Raw genomic sequence first — 23,984 nt, forward strand, 5'->3', positions numbered from 1 at the left:
CACTATGTAGCTCATGCTTCCTGGAAATTACTCTTCTTGTCTCAGACTGCACTGTTTAGTTTTGAATATATGAAGTGGTTTCGCATTGAAACTTTACTATGTATTACCCAAGGGATGTCACTGTCACTGATTGCTTCCGTGTTAGTGTGTCAGTGTGTGTGTGTGGGGGGGGTGTGTGTGTGTGTAGGCTAGAGGGCAGCCTACAGTGTCCTCTTGTATTGCTCTCCACCTTTTTAATGTTTTAGATTTTTAAGTTTATTTTTACATACGTGAGTGGTTCTTGTGTACCTTTGTGATTATCCCACTTGTATGTGGTGCTCAGGAAGGTTAGAAGAGCGTGTCAGAGTTCCCTGAACTGGAGTCATGGACAATTGCTAGCTTCCATGTGGTGGCTGTGAACCGAATCCGGGTCCTCTGCGAGAGCAGCCAGTGTTCTTCACAGCTGGGTCATCTCTCCAGCCCCTCCACTTTATTTTCTGAGACAAGGTTTCTCAGTGAATCTGGAACTCTCCAGTTCAGACAGACTGGCCAGTGAGCTCCAGGGACAGAGACCTATATTTACAGGTGGCTTCTGTAACAGTGGGCTACACACACACACACACACACACACACACACACACACCCCACACACACCTTTTCTCTCTTCTCCTTTTTCCTTCCTTTCTTTACTTTCTTTTTTTATTGTTTTTTATTTTTTGATTTAATTTTTTTCTTTTTGGTATTTTGAGACAGGGTCTCTCTACATAGCTATGGCTGTCCTAGAACTCACTAAGTAAAACAGGCTAGCTTTGAACTCACACAGAGCATCCTGCCTTTGCCGCCCAGGTGTGCAACCACACCCAGCTCTCTCCTCTTTTACACTAAGGCAGCCTGCTGCCCGTGCTGCCTTGAGACCCACAACTCTTTGATCGTCCACCTCTCTCACGGCGGGCGCTCTCTGCACTTGCAGCCTTCTTCTTTCTTTCAAAGATTTATTTATTGTATGTATATGAGTACTCTGTAACTGTCTTCAGACACACAAGAAGAGGGGATTGAATCCAAATACAGATGGTTGTGAGCCACCATGTGGTTCCTTGGAATTGAACTCAGGACCTCTAGATGAGCAGACAGTGCTCTTAACCACTGAACCATCTCTTCAGCCCCCTCGAAGTTATCTTCAAAACTTCCTTTTAAGGTTGGACATGGTGTCATATACCTTTAAACCCAGCACTCTGAGGTAGAGGCAGGAGTATATTTCCCAGTATGGTCTACATAAAAACTTTCAGGACAGCTAGGACCCCAGGCAGGCTCAGTTTAAAAAAAAAATTTCTGAGTACTAGTGGCACCATCCTTTAATTCCAGCACACAGGAGGCAGAGGCAGTGATGTCACTTGGAGCTTTGGGACAGACAAAGCTGCATAGAGAAACTCTGTCTCGAAAAACCAACCAAACAATCAACCAAACAACCAAACAACCAAACAACTAGTAACAACAACCACAATAAAAAAACTTTAAAAAATGATTTTTTTTTTTGTATTGGGGAGTGAGTGTCCTGGCTAGTCTTACGACATAACATAAGCTACAGTCATCAGAGAGGAGGGAATCTCAGCTTAGACTATGTCTTCGTAAGATGGGCTGTAGGCATGCCTGTAGGGTAGTTTCTTAGTGATTGCTATGGAAGGACTGAGCCAGCCATGGGTCACAGGCCAGCCCCTCTCCATGGCCTCTGCATCAGCTCCGGCCTCCAGGCTCTCACGGTCACTGCGGTTGGTGATGAACTGCTACATGGAACTGTGAGTGAAATAAACCCTCCCTTTCCTCCTCTAGTTGTCTTTGGTGTTTCATCATGACAAGAGTAACTATCTAAGACAGAGAGGTAGCTCACCAATTAAGAACATTTGCTGGCCGGGCGTTGGTGGCGCATGCCTTTAATCCCAGCACTTGGGAGGCAGAGGCAGGCGCGGATTTTTGAGTTCGAGGCCAGCCTGGTCTACAGAGTGGGTTCCAGGACAGCCAGGGCTACACAGAGAAACCCTGTCTCAAAAAAAAAAAAAAGAAAAAGAAAAAAAGAACATTTGCTGTTTTTGTAGAGGATCTGAGTTCAAGTCTCAGCACCGACATAATGGTCCACAATTGCTTGTAACTTGAATTCCAGGGGATCCATCTGGCCTCTGAGGGCTTTGTATGAGCATAGAGTACATGCATACATGTAGCCAAACACTCGTACCCATAAAATAAAAGCAGTAAAATTTAAAAAGCAACCTTCAAGAGTGATTTATTTTCATTTGTGTGTCTGTGTATGTGCATGCCTGTATGTTGTTATTATTATTATTATTACTATTATTATTTTGGTTTTTGTATGGCTCTGACTGTCCTGGAACTCACTCTGTAGACCAGGCTGCCTGTATGTTTTTAATGATTATTATGCAAAGTAATAATCAAGTCTGGCACTAAGACTTCCCATGGCTTCTCAAAGGTCCAGGCCGGTAAGACCATTCCGGAATGAACATGGTGGGGATTTCATCTTTGTGTCACTTGACTATTTTCTTTCTTTTGTGTTTATCTATCTGTGTGTATGTGTGTGCACCCAGGCACACGCTGAGTGCAACGCTTGTGGATAAGATCCTCTGGAGCTAGAATTACAGGTGGTGTGTGTCTCCTGATGTGGGTCCTGAGAAAGAGCAGCCAGTGCTTTAGCCAAGAAACCATCTCTCCAGCCCTGCCTTCGTTTGTTTGGTTTGGTTTGGTTTGGTTTTTTGAGACAGGGTTTCTCTGTATAGCCCGGGCTGCCCTGGAATTCACTCTGTAGACCAGGCTGGCCTTGAACTCAGAAATCTGCCTGCCTCTGCCTCACAAGTGCTGGGATTAAAGGCTTGCGTCACCACTGCCCGTCCGTTTGTTAAGATTTATTTATTTTATGTATATGAGAACACTATTGCTCTCTTCAGACACAACAGAAGAGCCCATTACAGATGGTTATGAGCCACCATGTGGTTGCTGGGAATTGAACTCAGGACCTCTGGAAGAGCAGTTAACTGCTCTTAACCTCTGAGCCATCTCTCCAGGCCCGTTTTTGTTTTGTTTTTGAGACAAGGGCTCACTATGTAGCCCTACCTGGTTGGCAGAGAACTAGAGGACATCCTCAAGTTTCTGCCTCTCCAGTGCTGGGATTGGAAGACTAAAGTCGTAAATCTCTGTGCCTGGCTGCCAAGGAACATTCCGCTTCTCCTCTTTTTATTTCCTTCGGATTTTTGTTCAAACTCTCAACTTCTCGCCAATTGGATGAATGAACACGTGACAACTTTTTCTCTATCTGCTAGCTCACAGTCAGTGCTCGGTACCCGGACAAAGAATGACTTGCCGGGTGGTGGTTGAGCACTCGTTTATTCCCAACACTCGCGAGGCAGAGGCAGACGGATCTCTGGAGTTCAGGCCAGCATTGTCTACAGAGTGAGTTCCAGTACTATCCAGGGCAGCACAGAGAAACCCTGTCTCAAAAAACAAAAACACGAAAATAAAACAAAACAACAACAACAAAAAGAATAACTGGGAGGCAGATGCTACACACAAATTGTTCCCAGAGAGGCGTCCGCAGAGACAGTCGACTGGAAGCTAGAAGGTGGCTGCCCCCCAACGCCCCTCCCTGGCCACGCCCCCGAGGCGCGGGGCTGCCATAGGCGTGTGCGCTGGGGCGGGGCCAGGCGGGGCAGGGCGGGGCCTGCGGCGCGCGGTGTCTCCCGCCCGCTTGGGTTGGGGTCGCGCTGGCTTCGGACTCAGCTCCCCTCGGTTGCGGCCATGGAGGACGATCGGAAGGACGCAGTCTATGGTAGGAGTAGCCTCCGGCTGTAGGTCGCCTGTGCTAACTTGGGAAGGAGGGGGTTTTGAGGAAGGGCGACATCTGAGAGCCTTAAAACGCTCGTGGCTGCAGGCGGGACTAAGGCCCTTCTGTCCGCGTCCTCAGGCCTCTGCATCCCGCGCTGGCTCAGCCGGAGCGCTTGGCCCTAGCCCAGGTTGTCCCCCGTGTCTCTTTTCGGGGAATCTTCAAGCTTACTCCCTTCCTGAGCGATGGGCCGGGACTTATGGCGCATGCTCCTCCCCTGGAGGTCCCGTTATCTGGGAGGATTAGATGATGGGCGGGGGAGGGGATACGCAGCGATGTTAGCTTGGGGTGTGGGCAAGAACCGGGCCGACCTCGCCATACGTCCCATCTCCTTAAGACCCCAATGTCCTCCATGTCTTCGCCATTTACATTCAGAAATAGCGACCCCAAGCTTTACCACTAGATGGGGAAACTGAGTCAAGGTTGGATAGTCTCGAATAACTGGAATTAGGTGCCCAACACGACAGGGAAGGACAGAAACGAGGGAGCCTTTGATAAGGGGGCTGGCGGGGAGCAATGCAGAAACTTTCCCTGCCTGTGCTGATTGTTGCAGGTGCCTGAAATTTTAAGGGTTCCAGGAAACCTGGAACTCAATAAGGCCTGAGAGTGGCATCAGCCAGTTGGAGCTGGGGGTGGGGCCAAGATGCGTCTTTCTCACCCCACCCGACTCCCGGTTCCCACGGACCGGGTGTTGAACTCTGAGCCTCCTTCCTCTTATCTATTTTGGGTTCCCTGGGCCTCAATCTGCCACAAGCCTTAGAAGGCATGGCTTGAGGCTATGGCAGAGGGGCTCCATCCCTCCCCCTGATATACCACTTTGTGTGACGGGAACTTCCTGGAAACTGCTAGACTTTAGAGTCTTGGGGAGGGGGCCGGAAACGGTTCAAAAATAACTAGAGACGCAAGTAGGCTCTCACTGAGCCTTCCTCCTCTTTCCTGGGACTGTGCCCTCAAGGGGGAGAGAAAAAAAAGAAAGAATAGACAGATCCCAGTGGCGACACACCCTTCCTGGCCTTAAGGAAGATAGCAGGACCTAGCCTTTCAGGGATCTCCCAGCTTGAAGTTGACAGCCTCAGACCACCAGGTCTCCCTGTCTGAAGCTCCAGGCTGGCTGGCTGGTGTGGGAGTCTCGGTCTGGGAGCCTGAGTATGCTTGGGTATCACACCTGAGGGAATCTTTAGTCTTCTTGAGGTCTGTTTGGAATAAGAGCAGGGCAGAGTGAGCAAGGATATGGTTTTCCCAGGCTTCATTTTGACTAAAGGATGGAACTTTTTTTTGTGGGGAGGGGCAGAGCGGAGCTGTATGTTGTGCTGGGATGGAAATTGGGGACTCGTGGCGCATGGTCACTAAGCAGTGTATTGAAAGCTAGGATTCTGGCTTGTGTTTAGCAAGAACCGGAATCTAAATGATGCGGCTCATGCCCAGAAATCACTGGTGTTTATGTGTGGGTGGGGCTGGAACCCTGCAAGCACTGAGCCTGAAACTCAAGGCAACGCGCATGCTCGGCGGGCAGCAGGGACTGGACCCCAAGGCATCAGTCATGTTCAGCAAGTGGCTGGGCCTAGATCCCACTCTGCTGCTCAGACTCCCCCCCCCGCCCCCCATTTCAGGCCCCCAAGAATTTAAGGGACCTTTCACAGGCAAAGATCTGACTGGAAACACAGCAGTCCACCAAGCAGAGAAAGGCCTAGACCACAAGAGGAGGACCAGAGTGAACGTGTAATTGTAGGTTGTTAAGGTTGTAGAGCAACGGAGAAGATGCTATGTGTGGAAGAGGAGCCGCTTGGGTCTATTTTAAGAAATAAAGGTTGGAGTGTGCCGGCCGGCCGGCCGAGTGAGACAATTTGAGACAAGCGTGTTCCAGGCATAAGGAAAGCTTAATATTTTTCTCTACGAGACTCGGGAGGCTGTGAAGGAGGTTCTACCTGGCTTCCAAAGCCACGTCACTGCCTCCAGGTGGACCACACTGCTTGACTACTTGCAAATAGAATTTTTTTTTGTTTTGTTTTTCTCTTTTCCTTCCTCCCTTTATCCCTTCCTTCCATCTTTCCTTCCAACCATTCTTCCTTCCTTTTTTCCCTTTCTCCTTCCCTCCCTCCTTCCCTTCCTCCCTTTCCTCCTTATGGATACTGAGACTTGAACCTAGGCCTCAAGCATGTAAATTTGTGAGCTAGGTTCTTGTAACTCAGCTTTGACTTTAGTCATTGCACTAGTCATTGCATCTTTGTGCCTCAGCCTTTACAAGTAGCTGGAATGACAGGCTACCAGACCTTATTATAGGAAGGTCCTTGTTTTTCCTGAAACTCAGGCCACCTTACCAAAATGAAAACCCTGGACTGTACCGGCATCCCCATAACATTTCTGCAAAATAGTTTAAGCTTTCTCTTTAGAGAAAGAGAAAGTGCACCATTCACTATGTAGCTGAATGACTGATCCTCTGTTCTTACCTTCTAAATTCTGGGGTGAAAGTTGTGCACCACCATGCCGAGTTGGTGCAGCACTGGGGGGAAAAAACTCCCAAGGTTCCCTATATGTGAATAAGCACTCCATAGCTCATTGTCAGCTTTCTCTTGAGTATAATGGCTAATCCTGTGGTAAGTAGCTTCCCATTCTTCACTGTGACCGATGGGAATGGCCTCAGGGGATTGTTAGGGGATGGCTTTAGACAGATCCAGCTTCAAATCAAGGTTTTGATCGTTTTGGTTTTTGAGACATGGTTTTTGGGTTTTTCTATGTAGAAACTGTCTGGCTGTCCTGGAACTCTATTTGTAGACCAGACTGGCCTTGAACTCAGAGATCTGCCTGCCCCTGGCGCTGCCCCTGCCCCTGCCCCTGCCCCTGCCCCTGCCCCTGCCCCTGCTGGGATGAGAAGCACAGCTACACCTGGTTAAGGTTCTGATCTTTCCGTGCTGTGAGACTGGGTAAGAGGGTGACCTCTCTGAGACTGCACCATCATGCACAAGGCTAATGGTGGTTTATTTTTTTGACACAGGATCACGTGAAGTGCAGGCTGGACTTGAACTCACTATCCAGCCCAGGATGACCTTCAATTTTTTATCTTGTTCCACCTCCTAAGTTCAGGGGCTGGACTTGTCAATGATCTGTGGGGAGGCCTCCTGTGCTCAGATATCCCTGGGGCTGGTGGCATGGAGGATGAAGCTTTTTCATGAACTAATAGACAGGCACCTACATCAGGAAACAGAGTGAGGCACAAAAGGGCAGGGCAGGGCAGGGCAGGAAGCACCTTTCCCAGTAGATAACATGTATCTGGAAGAAGATGGCAGCTCCGTAGGAAAGGGAAATGGCTCAGGGCCTGGCCAGTGTCCTTAATGGCACAGACTTCCTCCCAGCCCAGCCTTGGCATGAGCAGGCAAAGATTCTAGAACCCAAAGCAGAGCAACACACAGTGAAGCTTGGCTAACAAGCAGCTGACTTTGCTGGGGACTGTTATGTTGGCACGGCGCTTGCCAGGTATACGTGGGTCCCCAGGCTGCATCTCCAGCACCTGTGAACCAGGTGCGTACCAGGTCTCAGGAGGCAGGGGTAGGAAGATTAGAATTCATCGGTGGGTACATATGAGTTTGAGTCCAGCCTAGGCTACACGGCAAGGGCCTGGTTAGGTGGCTCAGTAGTTGAGAATGTTTACTGCTCTAGTAGAGGACTGATTTGGTCCCCAACACCCAAACTGCGGAACACAACCACTGATAACTCCAACTTTATAGGATTTCACATCCTCTTCCAAATAAACTCAGACATACATACCACATGCGTGCACATGTATGGAAATAAATAAAGCTGGGTGTGGTGGTGCACATCTTTAGTTCCAGCACTTGTAAGCAGAGAAAGGCAGATCTCTTGAGAGTTTTAGGCCAGCCTGGTCTACCTAGTGATTTCCAGAGGGCCAGGGCTCAGAAAATGTTCTTAACTACTGAGCCTTGTCCCCAGCCCCATTATGATATTTTTATAGTGCATTTGATGTACTTGAATCATATTCCTCCATCACCCCCTCTCACCCCTCCCTTTCCCGTTCACTCTTTCTGCTCTTCCTAACCAATCTCCCACTTGGGGTGTCAGGCTTGTTGAATGCAGCCTAAGATGGGGCCCAGGTGAGAAGCAGCACAGGCAGAGGCGGAGGCTGGTGTTCCCAACCTCCAGGGGATCCAGATGCCACTGCGGACTGAGAGGAGCTGAGAACGAGGGGCCCTCAGGGGTAAATGCTCGATGCTTGGAAGGGGCTTCTGCAGAGACTTAGGCGGCTTGGCTGGATAATGAAGGTTTCCTCCCACAGAGGTTCTTGATGAGAAAGACAGTCCTTGCATGTCCAAACTGTTCACTCATTGTGGAAACTCAGGGTTCACTCAGTGTAGACCAGAGATTCAATACCTTTTGCAGGATGGACTGTCCAGGAAGGGAAGCTCACTGGCTGAACCCTCAGGCCCATCTCGATACCTCATTAGCATGGAGAACTCTGGGTTTCTATGCTACCTGAGCAGTTGCCACGGTCCTCACGTGGAGTGTCATGGTCATGTGCTCCAGGACCGGAACTGGGCTGGGAGCAGATTCAAATCCCTACCATTCTCAATGATGAGAATTGCTGGGGTTTCTTAATCTGCTCATCCTTACCAGTTTTTGTCTGGTGACACAGTTCCACATGCCCCACATGTGTGGTCATGTGTACATAATGTAGGGACCACAAGTTGACACCTGGTGTGAAGTTTCCACTTTTATAAGATTGGAGTGTTGTTGTTGTTGTGGGTTTTTTGGTTGATTGGTTTTTTTTGTTGTTGTTGTTGTTTTCTTGTTTGTTTGTTTCTTGTTTTTTTTTGTTTTTTTGTTTTGTTTTGTTTTGAGACAGAGTTTCTCTTGCTGTGAGGCCCTGGCTGTCTTGCTCAGTACACCAGGCTGGGCTTGAATTCACAGATTTGCCTGCTTCTGCCTCCCTAGTGCCCACTGCCCAGCCACTTTGTAAGTTTTTAAAAATACATTTACTAGGGGGGTGGGAGGGTAGGGGGGTATGGGGGGGCTGGGGGGATGACTCAGCGGTTAAGAGCACTGGCTGCTCTTCCAGAGGTCCTGAGTTCAATTCCCAGCAACCACATGGTGGCTCACAACCATCTGTAATGGGATTCTTCTGGTATGGATGAAGAAAGTGACAATGTACTCATATACATACAATAAATTAATTTAAAAATACATTTACTCATTTATTGTGTGTGTGTGAGGACAGGCCAGGGTTGTAGGGAGTGAGTTTTCTCCTTTAACAGTGTGAATCTCTAGGATGGTGCTGAGGGCATCCAGCTTGGCAGCAAGTTTGCTTGTTGCACCCTCCAGCTCTCTAACTTACGTTCTGAGACAGTGTCTGTGCCTAGGCCTGTTACACTTTTACCCCCAGCTTTTATGTGGGTACTGGGGACTGGACCTCAGCTCTTCAGGCTTCAGACCAAGGTTTTTGCCCACTAAACCAATTTATCTGGGGCTCCCACGAATCTGTATCTTTTTAGACTTATGATTTTAGTTTTATATGTATGGGTGTTTTGCCTGCATGTGTGTCTGGACTGTGTGGGTGCAGAGGTCAGAGGAAGGTGTCGGGTCCCCTGGAACTGGAGTTTCAGATAGTTGTGAGCCGTGGCGTGGTGCTGGGGAAGGGTCCTCTGTGAGAGCTGTGCTCAGTGAAATACAGTGTAGCAAGACTGGAGGGAGCGAGGGCTCAGTGGTTAAAAGCACTGACTACTCTTGCAGAGGACACTTCCTTTCCCAGAACCCAGGTGGTGGCTCACAACCATCATTAACTTCAGTCCCAGGGGACCTGGTTCTCTCTTCTGACCTCTGTAGGCACCAGGTGTCTCCATTGTGCATAGCATCATGCAGGCAAGACACCCAGGTAAAATAAAATGAATAGGTCTGATTTAAACAAGCTTTAAATAGATTACCTTGTAGCCTTATCCAAGAAGGAGGTTAGCCTTCCTGAGGAGGAATAATACGCAGTCCTGTTACCCTGTGACTTAGCCAGGAGGGAATAGTGTGGGCGAGGAGAGGAGGGGTGTGGTGAGACTCAAAGACAATCAAAGTTCCTGTGGTTCATCCTAGCACCAAACACATGGAGCTTAGGAGACAGTGGGTTACAGACATGCTGGGTCTGTGGCCCGCCGACAGCATCTGGAGAGAAAGAGGAAATACTCAGAACTTGCCTGGGAGAGGAAGTGAGGGTAAAAGTGGTTCCTTCCTCACCATCTTTTGACTGTTGTTTGTTTTTTTAAATCTGTATTGAAGTGTCTGCATGTACTTATGACAGGGTCCCTAGTAGCTCAGGCTGCCCTCACACTCAGGTTCAGACTCAGTTGAAAGCCCAGGCCTTGCTTGAACTCCTAACCTGCCTCCCTTCACTGTCTGAAGGCTGGGGTGACAGGCATGTACTACCTTGCTCAGTTGATGTGACGCTGAGGAAGAGCCCAGGTTTCTCAGGACTCATGCTAAGCCAGTGGTCTAATTTATGAACACAAAGCCAGGGCTCCACCATTGATACTTGTGGGCTTTTATTCTATTTATTTATTTATTTATTTATTTATTTATTTATTTATTCATTCATTTTCTGTGACAGGGAGGGTCTCTTTACTTAACTCTGGGTGTCCTGGTACTCAGCATGTAACTAGGCTGGCCTCAACTCACAGAGATCTGCTTGCCTCAGCCTCCCAAGTGCTGGGATTGAAGGTGTGTGCCCCTATGCCCAGTTTTTAACTAATTAATTTATGGATTATTTAATTTAATTCATTAACTTATTTTTAGAGGTAAACTTAGGCTGGTCTAGAATTCACTCTGCAGCCTTAACTGGCCTCAGTTTTACCATCTTCCTGGCTCTATTACCCCAGTGTTGGAATGACAGGCATCAGCTACCAGGCTCAGTTCTCTCCATTCCTTTACTGCATGGGCACTGCCCCCAAATTCTTGTCAGAAGGACTTGTCTGTGCAGCCAAAATCTCTCTGGGCCAGGCCCAGACTTCTGGGAAGGCGAGGACTGTGTAGGCAAGGCCTTGGACACTGGAGCCCTTGACTTAGCCAGTGTTTGGAAGTTGTGGGGGCAGGGTGCCACTTGACGTCCCGGCAAAAGCATCGTGGCACACTGCCTGAGTTGGTTTCCTTATCTCCCGCCCCCACTGTGCTTGGGTAGATGAGCCCTCATGCCCAGCTTGGCTGGACCTCCCTCCTCTGACTTCACAGTCCAGCTGCCATTCTTCCACACCACTGCTGCCCCCTCCTGGGTCTTGGTCTGGTTGGTTTCTTTTGCTCTTAACTCCATGTCATAGACTATGTAAGTTATACAAAATGTGAGTTAGCTTCCAGTTTGAGCCAAAGGTCACAGGGTTTTGTCTGGTGATGATTTTTCTTGCTAGAAGACATCTGAGGGAGGCTGGGAGTGAGCCAGCCCACAGGTGTGTGTGTGTGTGTGTGTGTGTGTGTGTGTGTGTGTGTGTGTGTGTTTCTCCATGCTAGGGATGGAACTCAGGGCCACTGACCTGGGAGGCAAATGCTCTTCCTTAGAGCCATGCTGTCGGCCCCTCACTGGGGGATTCAAGGCAGGAGTTCTACTGCTGAGCCACGCCTATATACCCACACTGGAGGATTGTCTTAGTTAAGATTACCATTGCCTTAGTGAAACACCATGACCAAAAGCAACTTGGGGAAGAAAGAGTTTTACTTGGTTTATATATCCTGAATCACAGTCCACTGAAGGAAGCCAAGTCAGGAACTCAGATTAGACAGGAACCTGGCAGGAGCTGAAGCAGAGGCCATGGAGGGGTTCTCCTCGTGGTTTGCTCCTCATGGCTTGCTCAGCATGCTTTCTTATAGATCCCAGGTACACCAGCCCAGAGGTGGCACCACCCACAATGGGCCAGTCCATCCCCCATCAATCACTAATCAAGAAAATACCCTCCTAGCACTCAAAGGCAGTGAATCTCTGTGAGTTCAAAACAAGCCAGGGCTACACAAAGACCCTGTCTTGGGGCAGGGGGCAGGCTACAGCCAGATCTTATAGAGGCTGTATTAATCAGGATTTTCTAGAATCTAGAATAACAGACCTTATAGAATGAATCTGTCTGTCTGTTTGTCTGTCTGTCTATCTATCAAAGGTATTGTCTTAGTAAGGGTTTCCATTGCTGTGAAGAGACCCCATGACCAAGGCAACTCTTATAAAGGGCAACATTTAATTGGGGCTGGCTTACAGGTTCAGAGGATCAGTCCATCATCATCAAGGAGGAAGCATGGCAGCATCCAGGCAGGTATGATGCAGGAGGAGCTGAGAGTTCAACACCTTGATCACAAAGCAGGTGGAAAGAGGAGGGTCTCAAAGCCCACCTCCACAGCGAGACACTTCCTCCAACAAGGCCACATTCCTGATAGTGCTCTCCTGGGGCAAGCATATTCAAACCTCCCCAGGTATTTATTAGAATGATTTACAGGCTGCAGTCCAGCTAATCCAACAATGGCTGCGAACGGAAAGTTTAAGAATCTGGTAGTTGCTCAGTCCACAAGGCTGGATGTCTCAGCTGGTCTGCAATAGATGCTGGAATTCTGAAGAAGTAGGCTTTAATGCTAGTGAAGGAACGGACTTGCTAGCAAGGCCAAGGTGAGCAGGCCAAGTACAAAAGATACCTTCTTTCATGTTCTTTCATAGGCTTCCAGTAGAAGGTATGACCCAGGTTAGATCTGAATAAAAGATCTGGATTAAAAGAATGTCTTCCTACTGTAAAGATCTGGATTAGAAGTGGATCTTCCTACTTCAAATTTCACAGAAAATTTTCACAGGTGTGCCCTAAAGTTTTGGGTTTTAGATCCAGATACAGTCAAGTTGACAACCAAGAATAACCATCTTGGGGGCGTTTTCTCTATTGCAGTTCCCTCTTAGATGACCCTAGCTGTGTCAAGTTGTAAAGTTAGCTATTACAGAGATATTAGGCAAGTGCTCTACCACTGAGCCACACCCTCAAACCCTCAATAGTGGATTCTCAGCTAGTCATGCTCAAAGGCTGACCTTTGTGACCTTTGGGGGGGAGTATAAAGAGAAATGGTTTATTTTGTCCCACACTTCGAGGTACAGTCACGCGAGGGAGGGTAAGGCACCAGGAGCTTGAGGCAGCGGTCACATGGCATCCACTGTGTGGAAAGAGAACGACTGAATTAGGGGTGGCCTTGCACCCTCTCTGTGTTTGAATTTGTCATACTCTGTCCTCAGCCTCCTCAGTAGCAAGGATGATGGTTCATGCCTCAGACCCAGCTCTATTATGAAGCCACCAGGGCCCAGCCACAAGGCGAGAAAGTCCCTTTTCCTAATCATCTCCCAAAGGCCCCACTGTGTACAGCTAGTCATTGTCTTAATGCTGCCCAGTGAGGATTGTAGCTGGGGAGGGCACAGGCTGCATTCCAACTCCCACATGCAGGAGCTACCAGAGAAATGGCCAGAGGCTGCAGGGCTGGGTTGTCGGTCTACATTATTGCTGTCACCAGCCGCGGGGATTAACTGAGTGGCCTCAGTTTAACTTTCTGTCAAGTAAGATCCCACTTAAGTTAGCTTTTTCTTTTAAATTTTCATTTTTCCTCCCTCTCTTCCTTGTGTGTGTGTGTGTGTGTGTGTGTGTGTGTGTGTGTGTATGACAGAGAGAGCACATACACCTTCACCTGTGCAAGTGAGCATGGTCCCAGAGGAGGTGTTTGACCCTTCGCCCCCCGCCCCCCCCCCCCGGCCCGGAGCTAGAGTTACAGGAACTCAGGTCCTCTGTAAGAACTGTTTGAGCTCTTAATGGCTGAACCATGCCTCTGGTTCCTCAGTTCCTAGTTCTCATCTTGTTGTTTTATTGTGACAAGTTCTCATCTAGCTCAGGCAGATTTTGAAAAAAAATTATTGTTCTGGGTATGGTGGGCCAGGCTTTTAATCTCAGCACTCAGGAGACAGAGACAGGCAGATCTCTGTGAGTTCGAGGTCAGCCTGAGCTATAGTGTGAGTTTCAGGACAACCAGGGCTAGGTAGAGAGATTGCTTTGAAAGTATCAGCAGCAAAAAAGATTTATCTATTGTGTGTGCATGTTTGTGCCTTGAGTTTCAAGAGTAAGGCACCTTGAACCAACCTGCTAGACTCTGCTTCTCTGGCCTGTCTCACTAGGCCAAGGATGGCATTGACAACACACTGGTTTCTTTTTGTATGTGGTGTGAGCACTTGAAAGTTGAGTACTGAGATAACCTTGTCTTCCTCTGCAACTCTTTGCCTTTGTTTGTTTTGGTTTTTGGCTTTTTTTTTTTTTTTTTGAGACAGGGTTTCTCTGTGTAACTCTGCCTGTCCTAGAACTCTCTCTGTAGACCAGGCTGGCCCCAAACTCATAGAGATGTGCCTGTCTGTGCCTCTCAAGCGCTGTGATTAGGGCATGAACCACTCCCCACCTCCCAGGGTCTTACTATGCAGTTCTGGCCGACCTGGAACTCCCTGAGATTAAATGTGTGTGCCACCATGTCTGGTTTATGCCCATTGTTTGACAACATTTCCTGAGGAAATGAAACATACTTGTCCATTCACCCCAGACACGGAACCCACAACAGACCAAAGTGTGGAAGATACCACCAAAGTCCAAGTTGGTGAACTACGGGTTTTCCTGGGGTTACTTACAGGAATAATGGGTGGGGAGTTACAGGAGAAGTGACTCCAAAACGGCTACATCACCAAAGCCCACCCCAGCATGGGCGACAGCTCCCAAAGCTGGGAACCTGGAGCACGCTACACAGCCTGCAGGCCGCTCATTAGGTTGGAGGGTGACCTTTACAGGTGCCTCAGTTGGTCTAAACCTCTTCCAGGCAGTTGTTTTTGTCTGAGAGTCTTCTTGCGGCTCAGCTTTTAATCTGTACTCAGGCAGGGAGGGTCTAGTGAATCTGGTCAGTTTCAGGGAGTCCATAAAGCTACTTTGTTGTTCTTTGCCTCCCTGCAGGATAGAATGTAGTCTTGGAGGCTGCTACACACACAGTAAGACCTCAGTTTATTGATGCTGTTCTTCTCCTACCCCCTTCCTGTCCCCACCCCCACCCCAGGGTTTCTCTGTGTAGCCCTGGCTGTCCTTGAACTCTGTAATACAAGACTGGCTTTGAACTTATACAGATCCTCCTGCCCCTACCTCCCAAGTGCTGAGACTAAAGGCATGTGCCACCATGCCCAGCTGAGTGACTCACTTCTTAAATGGATTCTTGGAATTCATACCTGGGTTCTCGTGCCTATAGGTCAAGTGCCCTTATCCATTTAGCTGTAGCCCCAGCCAGTGACCTTAAACTTTCCGTTCTCCCACCTCTATTTCCAAAGGGTTGAGATGGCGAGCGGAGCACGTGTGCCCCTGCAGTGGAGAAGGACTTCATGCCTCCTAGATAGGGGCTTTAGCCGCTTCCCCTTCCCTCTCTCCAATTCAGCTTTCTGTTCACATTGTCTGGTTTTGTGGTAGCAAAGACCCAGTCTCCCATCCTGCAGGGGATGAATCTGCCTCCATGATCAGAAACTCTTGCAGGCTTCCCCTCCTCTCTCATCCCCAAGCAGCTGAGCTTAATGAGAGCTACTGGAACCCATCAAATTGTGCCAGGAATATTCTCAGTTTTTCCCTGGGAGGCCTCAGTGTCAGGCTGGAGCCAAGCCCATCCTGGTGCCTTTTCTTTTTCTTTTTTTTTTTTTTTTTTTAAATAACAATTTTTAGATTGATTTATTTATCTTATTTATATGAGTACACTGGAGCTGTCTTCAGACACACCAGAAGAGGACATTGGATCCCATTACAGATGGTTGTGAGCCACCATGTGGTTGCTGGGAATTGAACTCAGGACCTCTGGAAGAACAGTCAGTGCTCTTAACTGCTGAGCCATATCTCCAGCCCTCCTGGTGCCTTTTCTACATTTAAGTAAAATTATATTCATCTGTGTGTGTGGGCCCGCAGGCAGGCGTGCCCACTTTGTGGCATGCACATGGAGGTCAGAGGTCAGAGGCTAACTTGCAGGAGTCAGTCCTTTGCCTTCTGAGGCCTGGAGATGGGTCATCGGCCTCAGCAGCAAGTACCTGTATCTTCGTATCTTCGGAGCCGTTTCACCACATCCCTTGCCCCCACTCCCACCCCACAATCTAAATTCTGTCTGAAGGTTAATCCAAGTCCTATCTTTCTGTAACTGAGAGAGCTGTCAGCTGCTAGACAACACAGACATTGCCTTCCCTCAACAGATCTATGCTATTACTCAGTCACTCTCAGTGGCTCCCACTTACTCATCAAACCTAAACTGAGGGACGGACAGTGTAGGAGACCTGGCAGGGATGGGCTTCCCCATGTAAAGAGGGTTAAAACAATACCTGTCTTCATGTGGCCAGCCCCTGGGTCAGGGACCCCAGTTGACACTAGAAACATCTAATAGTCCCTTATCTTGCTTCCCACTCACCCTGCCAGCCTCCCTATCAGAGACAGTCTCCTGCAGTTTCTTCATGCTTCTCATAGTTTGAGGTTTTATCTATTAGCACGATTAATTCTTGTGGAATTTGTTGCCTCTGAGTCAGGGTAAGGTTAAATTTATTGTCTTCCAGTTACATATCAGGCATACTGACTTAAAGACTTTTGCTTTATCTGTGGACTAAAGTTTGTAGCTGAGGCCGACCTTCTGTTACTATGTAGTAGACCCTCAGTTTACTGTGTAACTGAGGTCAGTTATGTACTCTGAATCTTCCAGAGGGCACCTTCTTAATGCTGGGCCATAGGTGTAGGACATGGTTTGGTTTCTGTTTTGATCTTTTTAACATTGTCTCACTGTGTAGCACTGACTAGTTGGAACTCCCTAAGTAGACCAGCTTGGCCTGGAACTCATGAGATCCACTTGCCTCTACCTCCACAGTGCTGAGATTCCACAGGGCCCTGGCTCAGGGTTTTAAAATGTTTAAAACATAGCCAGGCAGTAGTGGTGCATGCCTTTAATTCCAGCATTCTGGAGGAGGAGCCAAGCAGATCTCTGAGTTCCAGGATGGCCAGGGCTACACATAGAAACCATGCCTTGACTACCCCCCACCCCAATAAATAAACACACTTAATATATTTTAAAGTATTTATTTACTTTTATGTGCACGTGTGGGTGCTTGCACATCATATTCATCAGGTTCCTGTATGGTCCCCTTAGAGGTAGGAAGAGGGTGTCTCATCTCCTGGAACTGGAGTTACAGGTGAAGCTGCCGTGTGGGTACAGGGAACTGAACTCCCATCCTCTGCAAGAACAGCAAGTGCTCTTAACCACCGCACCATCTCTCCAGCCCCAAGAATTGAAATTGGTTTTTGTTTTTTTTTTTTCAGCCAGGGTTTAGCTATGTATCTCAGGGTGGCCTCAACTCAAGGCAGTTCTCTTGCCTCAGCTTCTCAGGTGATGGGTGGCAGTTGTAGGGCCACCATGCCTAGCATTTAGGGGAAAGAGTTTACAGGGGATTGGATTGAACCTAAGGCTTTACAGAAATCAAGCTAAGTGCTCTATCTCAAAGGAACTGGATATGAAGCAAGACTCTGGCCTGAGCCTTTTGTGGAAGAAACAGCCATCACCCTGCTGGTTCTAGTTGAGAGAAAGGTTTGCATATGACCTTGACAAGGATGAGGTGAACCTGAGACCTCTGTGAAGAGTGGTAGGGTCAGGGGAGCCCATGTGAGGGAGCCACTAGAGGGCCGTCATTAAGGATGTGGTGGTAGGGGCGACCGCTTGGTTTGACTGTCCTCAAGGAACTGTCCAGCTGAGAACAGAAGCGGCTTGTTGTCTACTCTGTCCACTGCTAAATCTAGGTGAGGTGTAACCAGCTGCTGTGAGGGCAGCTAGGGGCTCTGGGAAACAAAGGCAATTTCTTTGGGAGTTCTGGTCAGCCTCAGTGGCTTGAAGCTTTTGGCCCCGCCTGTTTGTTGAAGCCTGTGGCTCAGGGGTCACCCAAGGCTTCCTCACAGTGAGCCAGAGGAGGGGAGGTGGCCTTTTTCTAAGGACAACTGATTAGAGAGCAGAGCCTAACTGGGTGTGCTGGCCTGGGAGGCGGCAGCTGTAGGTGTTAGTGTTCTTTGTGCGAGGGTGCTCAATGCTTTCACACGTTAGTTAGCCAGACCGCTGAGTCACCCCCACCTCTGTCCTTCACTAGGGAATTTTAGGTAGGGTTGTACCTCTGAGCCGTGCCCCAGTGTGGTTTGGTGGTTGGTTTGAATGTGTGTAGTAGTGATGAGGGTACAGACAGTGACTCTCACCGTGCACACATTGCATGTCCTCGTGTGTACACCTATGATGTACACATCACACCAACTGCATACCTATTTTTTTCAGTATACTTCCTGGTGGATTAAATACCCTTATGGAAATGTACAGTATACTTAAATGTGTGTATGTATATGTCTATGCCGATTGTATAATGTTACTCCAGCTGTATGCCCCACACTGACACCTGCTACTGGTCCTACATTCACTACACTGACTGTAAGCAAAAATGTTTTGCAACCTACTTTTAATAAGGGTTCAACTTTTCCTCTAGCCCCCCACTCAGTAGAGGTAGTGGAAGAGAAAAGTTATTAGGATGTGGGGGAAGTAGACCTGTTCAGTAATAGTTCTTTGGGGGCGAGCTTGATCTTCTTTGGCAGCAGTTCAGTCCTATAGCAAACACCAAATATGAATCAGCAGCTGCAGACCAGGCCTCTAGGCAGGTAGATGCCAGGCATGAACCAGCAGCTACAGTCTAGTCCTTTCAGCAAGCAGACACCAGGCAGCTATAGTTCAATCCTGAAGAAACAGCCAGGCTCGCCATCTGAGGCTGCAGAAGCGGCAAGCTGCTGCAGGAACCACCGTTTTTTTGGTGCGTTTCCCTCATTGGTGGCATTGCCACAAGTTGAGCTTAACAATGTAAAGCGAACATGCGTGTGTAGCAAAGAATATCAAGGCAGAGTAACCAAACCAAAGCTCAGTGCTCGATTCCTACTGTCTGTGGGGTCATATTTATACTCTTCCATCAAGTGGCTTTTCACAGGTTTGTTATATCCAAACATTCTTTCACTGTGTCTGCTTTAGGAAAGCATTCTTTCACGTGTTTGCTTTAGCAAGACTTCCTTTCACCTGTGTGCCCCAGCAGACCATCATTTGACATAACTAACTTTCCAAAGAACTAGAAGTTTCCACTTAACCTGACAGTGTATCTTTTGCCCTAGTGCCAGCTGCTTCCCCCTGGCCTCCTGTGCCTGATCTCTGAGGCAAGGATTGGTATTTCCTGCGGCTGTTGTGAGACCCATATCATTCTGTATCCTAGAGTCATCTTGAACTTGATCTCACATTTGGTCTAGCCAGATTTTTCTTGTTTTGAGAGATTGGCGAGGCTGGCATATTAGGGTACCTATAGATATGTGCAAATCACTCCACCTACCCGGATACATACAAACAAATAGCAAAGTAGCCAAGTCGGCCTGTGCCTTTCATCCTAGCACTCTGGAGGCCAAAGTGGGCGGATCCTTGAGATGGAGAAAAAAGGATGAGTAGTTTAAGGTTATGCTTGGCCAAACAGTGAGTTGTACGCCAGTCTAAGCTATAGGAGACTCAAAAATAAATAAATGAATAAATAAATAAATAAATAAATAAATGGCCAATCGACCCTCCATTTTATCCATTTGTTTGAGTATCTACTGCTTTCTTTCCTCCCTGTGCCGCAGTTTCCGTCCTGAAGGGTGGAATAGTCTGGGGTGACATTTTAGGGTTAGAAAACTGTCCCTGGATGCATTGCCTCGTGGGTAGGTGGAAGGTGGGTGGATGGAGGACAAGACTAGAGCCACCTCAGGCTCCTGGGCGGGGCTGGGTGAAGGTGGGGGCAGGGAGGGCTAAATCTGGCTACTACCTATGAGTGGCAGTAGCAGCTGCGGCCCCACCCGGCCCTGCCCCCTGGATCGGTCCCTCCCCTTGGTTCTTTGGCTGGGGCCTGTCTGACCGGTTTGGGCCGTCTTGGAGCAGCTGCAGCTTGTGGCTGCTGTGTCCAGGAGGGCTCCGACAGACCGTCAGGGCGCCGTCGCGGCTGCACAGCAGGAATGGGGAATGATTCGCAGCATTACTACGGGAAGCACGGTACGCGAGCTCTCCTTAGGCACCCCAGGGGCAGCAGTGGGGACTGTGGACTGCCAAGGAAGGTTGCAAAAGGGAAGTGAAAGGAATTGCATTCCAGTCGCCGTCTCCCTTTGGCCCATGCTAGCTCCCAGCTCCCATCACCTCAGTGGTTACCACAGGTGCCCAAGACACCCGTTCTCTCTCCTCTACTGAGGACCTGGCCGGCACGCATCCCTAGAACATCTGAACCTCTCCACAGTGGGCTTTGTGTTCTTTGCTCTGGTCATTGTAAATCCTTCCAGGCATTTTCCTTGGGTGATAGCAGGCTGATGAATCAGCTGGTCACCCCCAGGACAATGGGCTCTGATGATCTCAGAGCTTGGGTGTAGTCCCCTGTTGGTAGGATGCAGATACAACTCGGAGCTCCTTATGGCTTAGAGGTACCCGGGTCTTCTTCGGCTGGCTGTGTTATTTTCTCATCCTACTTAATCCTGTTGACTTTCAGGGACGCCTCAGAAATACGACCCCACCTTCAAAGGACCCATTTACAACAGGTAAGAACACTTCCTTCCTGGGAAAGAGGGGAAAGATGGGGAGAAGTGTCCCAGTGTGTGTTCTCCAGCAAAGCAGGATAAACCAATGCAATGTTCAGTGATTCAAAAGCTAATTTCCTTAAGGTCCTAGCCACCTCCTAGTGGAGCCTGGAATGGAATCGAGCCTTTTGCACACACTAGGCATGCACTGTGCACACATACATGGATCCTTTTCTTTTTTACATCTATTTATGCGTGGTGTGCATGTCTGCATGTACGGGTGTGGTGTGCATTTGTTACTGTGTGTGTGTGGTGGTCAGAGGACATCTTGCATGAGTTGGTGTTCTTCATTATGTGTCCCAAAGATCCAAAACAGTCCTCCTGAGTCATCACCAAGGCTCTCCTGCCCCCTGCCTCAGTACTAAGCAGAGGTGCCACCACTGAGTGGCATTCCCACCCTGCCCGTTTGTTTGTTTGTTTGTTTGTTTAGTTTGGGGGAATTATTTTTTGAAACAAGGTCTCTCTATGTAGCCCGGGCTGTCCTGGGACTTTTTTTTTTTTTTTTTCGAGACAGGGTTTCTCTGTGTAGCCCTGGCTGTCCTGGAACTCACTCTGTAGACCAGGCTGGCCTCGAACTCAGAAATCTGCCTGCCTCTGCCTCCCAAGTGCTGGGATTAAAGGTGTGTGCCACCACCGCCTGGTGTCCTGGAACTTTCTATGTAGTTCAGGTTTTCAGGTTGGCCTTGAACTCACATATCCACCTGCCTCTACATAAGCCTTGTACACATAGACAAAATTTTATTTTGACCTGGATAAGTGGCTTCCTATTTCTATGATCCCAGCTACTTGAGAGGCAAGAGGATCAAAAGTTCAAGGCTTGGGGAGGGAGGAGGAATTGATACAATTATAATCTATTACATGGAATCTTCAAATTATTAATAAAAATATTATTTCTAAAAGGAGAGTACTGGCCAGGCAGTAGTGGGGCATGCCTTTAATCCCAGCACTTGGGAGGCAGAGGCAGGCGGATTTCTGAGTTCGAGGCCAGCCTGGTCTACAGAGTGAGTTCTAGGACAGACAGGGCTACAAAGAGAAACTCTGTCTTGAAAAACAAAAAACCAAAACAAAACAAAAAGGGAGAGTACTGGGTAAAAGGTATGTACTGCTACACCCAGCTTCTACTTAATTTTTTTAAATTTAATTTTATGTGTATGAATATTTTGTCTGCATGTGTGTATTGGGCCACATGGAGGATGAGAGAGGGTATCAGAGCCCCTGGAACTGTGGAAATGTTTTCCCACATTTATATTTGTGGTCTGCGTCGTTCCTGGCTGGTATCCAAGGAGGTCAGAATGAGGGGTCAGATCTGCTTAAACTGGTGTTACCAAAGGTCGCGGGTCTCTGGGTGGATGATTGGAGTCAAACTTAGTGCTTTTAAACTGAGAGCTCACTCTTCGGCCAGTTTTGTGTGTGTGTGTGTGTGTGTGTGTGTGTGTGTGTGTGTGTTATAAATACACATATTTGTTTTTTGAGACATGGTTTCTCTGTGTAGCCCTGGCCATTCTGGAACTTGTTCTAGGTCTATAGACCAGGCTGGCCACCACTTCCTGGCTAATTATTAAAAAAAAAAAAAAAAGTTCAAGACCCTCCTGGGTGACTTTCAGAGATCCTGTCTCAAAATTATAGAGTTGTTTTTATTTATTTATGTGCGTGGTTGTCTGCATGTGTGTATGTGCATTACATGCATGCCTGCTGCCCGCTGAGGCCAGAAGAGGGCGCCAGATCCTTTACTGGAGTTACTGATGTAGAGCCACCAGGTAGTTACTGAGAACTGAGCCTGTGCCCTCTAGAAATGCAGAGCAACAAGTGCTGGCTTGATTTGGTTTTGGTTTTTCACTGTGTAACAAAGCCCTGGCTATCCTGGATTTGATTTGTTGACCAGGCTGGCCTCAAACTTACCTGTTTCTGCCTCCAGAGTTAATGGGATTAAATGTGTAAGCCATCATACTGGGTGAGGTTTATTGTTGTGGAGTTGTTTGTTTGTTTTGAGACAAGGTTACAAGGTTTCTCAACATGGCCCTGGCTGTCCTGGAACTCATTAGTAGACTAGACTGTCTTTGAACTCAGAGATTCACCTGTCTTTACCTCTTGAATGCTGGGATTAAAGGCATGTACCACCACATCCAACTTGCAACAAGTGTTTTTTCACTACTGTGACAACTTTCGAGCACCTTGAATTTTTTAGAAATATATATATGTATATATATTTTAAATGTATGCCTGCTCTGTCTGCAGGTACACTTGCATGCCAGATGAGGACATCAGATGAGTCACCATGTGGGTCCTGGGAATTGAATTTAGGACCTCTGGAAAGCAGGGGTGCTCTTAACCACTGAGTCATCGCTCCAGCCCCAGGTTTTTGTTGTTTTAAAGCCAGGACTGGAGATATGGTTTAACTGATAGAGTGCTTACCCCAGTATGCAGGAAGCCCTGCATTCCACTCTAGCACTGGGTGAACTCGCCAGGGATGGGGAGTCAACCTACGCACACAGAGTGGAGGCAGGAGCATCAGGACTTCAGGGTGAACTTGGCTACATAGCAACTTTAAGGGGAGTCTTGAGTATGTGGGGCCCTGTGCTAAACAAGTAACAAAAAAAAACCAAAAAACAAAAAACAAAACAAAACAAAAAAAAAACCAGGGCAGTAAGGTGGCTCAGCAAGTGAAGACCAGAAAGTCTGACGACTGACAGTCCCTGGGACCTGCATGATGGGAGAGAAAATGAACCCTTTAAAGTCATGTGCATAGATTCGCAACACAGAGTGGTGGGGATTGAGGGAGGGATTGAGGGAGGGAGGGAGGGAGGGAGGGAGGGAGGGAGGGAGGATTTGTTTTGTGTGTGGTGGATTGAGAAGTGACTGGAGAGACCAGAGGTTTAGAGTGCTTGTCCACCCATAAGGACTGGAGTTTGGATCTCAGCTCCCCCATAGCAAGCTGGGTACCTTCAAAATGCCTGTAACGCCAGTGTACTCTTCTGGCTTCTGATTGTGCACAGGCACAGGCACAGGCACAGGCACATACACATAGACATAGAAAAACTGTAGGACCAGAGAGATGGCTGAGTGGTTAAGAGTATCTGCTGCAATTCTAGAGGACCAGGATACGTTCTCAGCACCCACACATTACCTCACAGCCACCTGTAACTTCAGTTGTGGCCCTTATGTGAGGCACACATGAGATGCACATACACACCTGTGACTGAACACTCCACATAAAAATAAGTCTTACAAAAGATTTGGGAAAAAAAAACCCACATAATAAAACTTAAGGCTGGAGGAAAGGTTTAGTGGGTAAAACAGGAGCCTACTACCAAACCTGATGGTCTACCCCAGGCACCTACATGGTCGAAAGAGAACACACTCCCAAAGTTGTCCCTTAGCTTATACACACAAATACACCTGCATGCATATATATATATATATATGTATATATATACATGCAGATATATTTG

General features: G+C 48.1%; 1 protein-coding gene across 4 annotated transcripts in view; it reads left to right on the top strand.

Annotated features, from left to right (window-relative positions):
* Window positions 1–3,678: 3,678 nt before the first annotated feature.
* Slc44a2 (solute carrier family 44 member 2) overlaps window positions 3,679–23,984 on the top strand; it is a 34,798-nt gene continuing 14,492 nt past the window's right edge. For 2 of the 4 annotated variants that reach the window (XM_028763722.1, XM_028763723.1), the window contains exons 1-2: window positions 3,679–3,805; window positions 20,448–20,496. In XM_028763722.1, coding sequence (XP_028619555.1) covers window positions 3,775–3,805; window positions 20,448–20,496 — 80 coding nt within the window. In that variant the 5' untranslated portion in view covers window positions 3,679–3,774. The remainder of the gene's footprint in view (window positions 3,806–20,447; window positions 20,497–23,984) is intronic. The other 2 variants (XR_003710919.1, XM_028763724.1) reach the window with 1 other exon arrangement.

Source organism: Grammomys surdaster, unplaced genomic scaffold, assembly GCF_004785775.1.
Source record: "Grammomys surdaster isolate TR1022 unplaced genomic scaffold, NIH_TR_1.0 140, whole genome shotgun sequence".
NCBI classification, from domain to species: Eukaryota; Metazoa; Chordata; class Mammalia; order Rodentia; family Muridae; genus Grammomys; species Grammomys surdaster.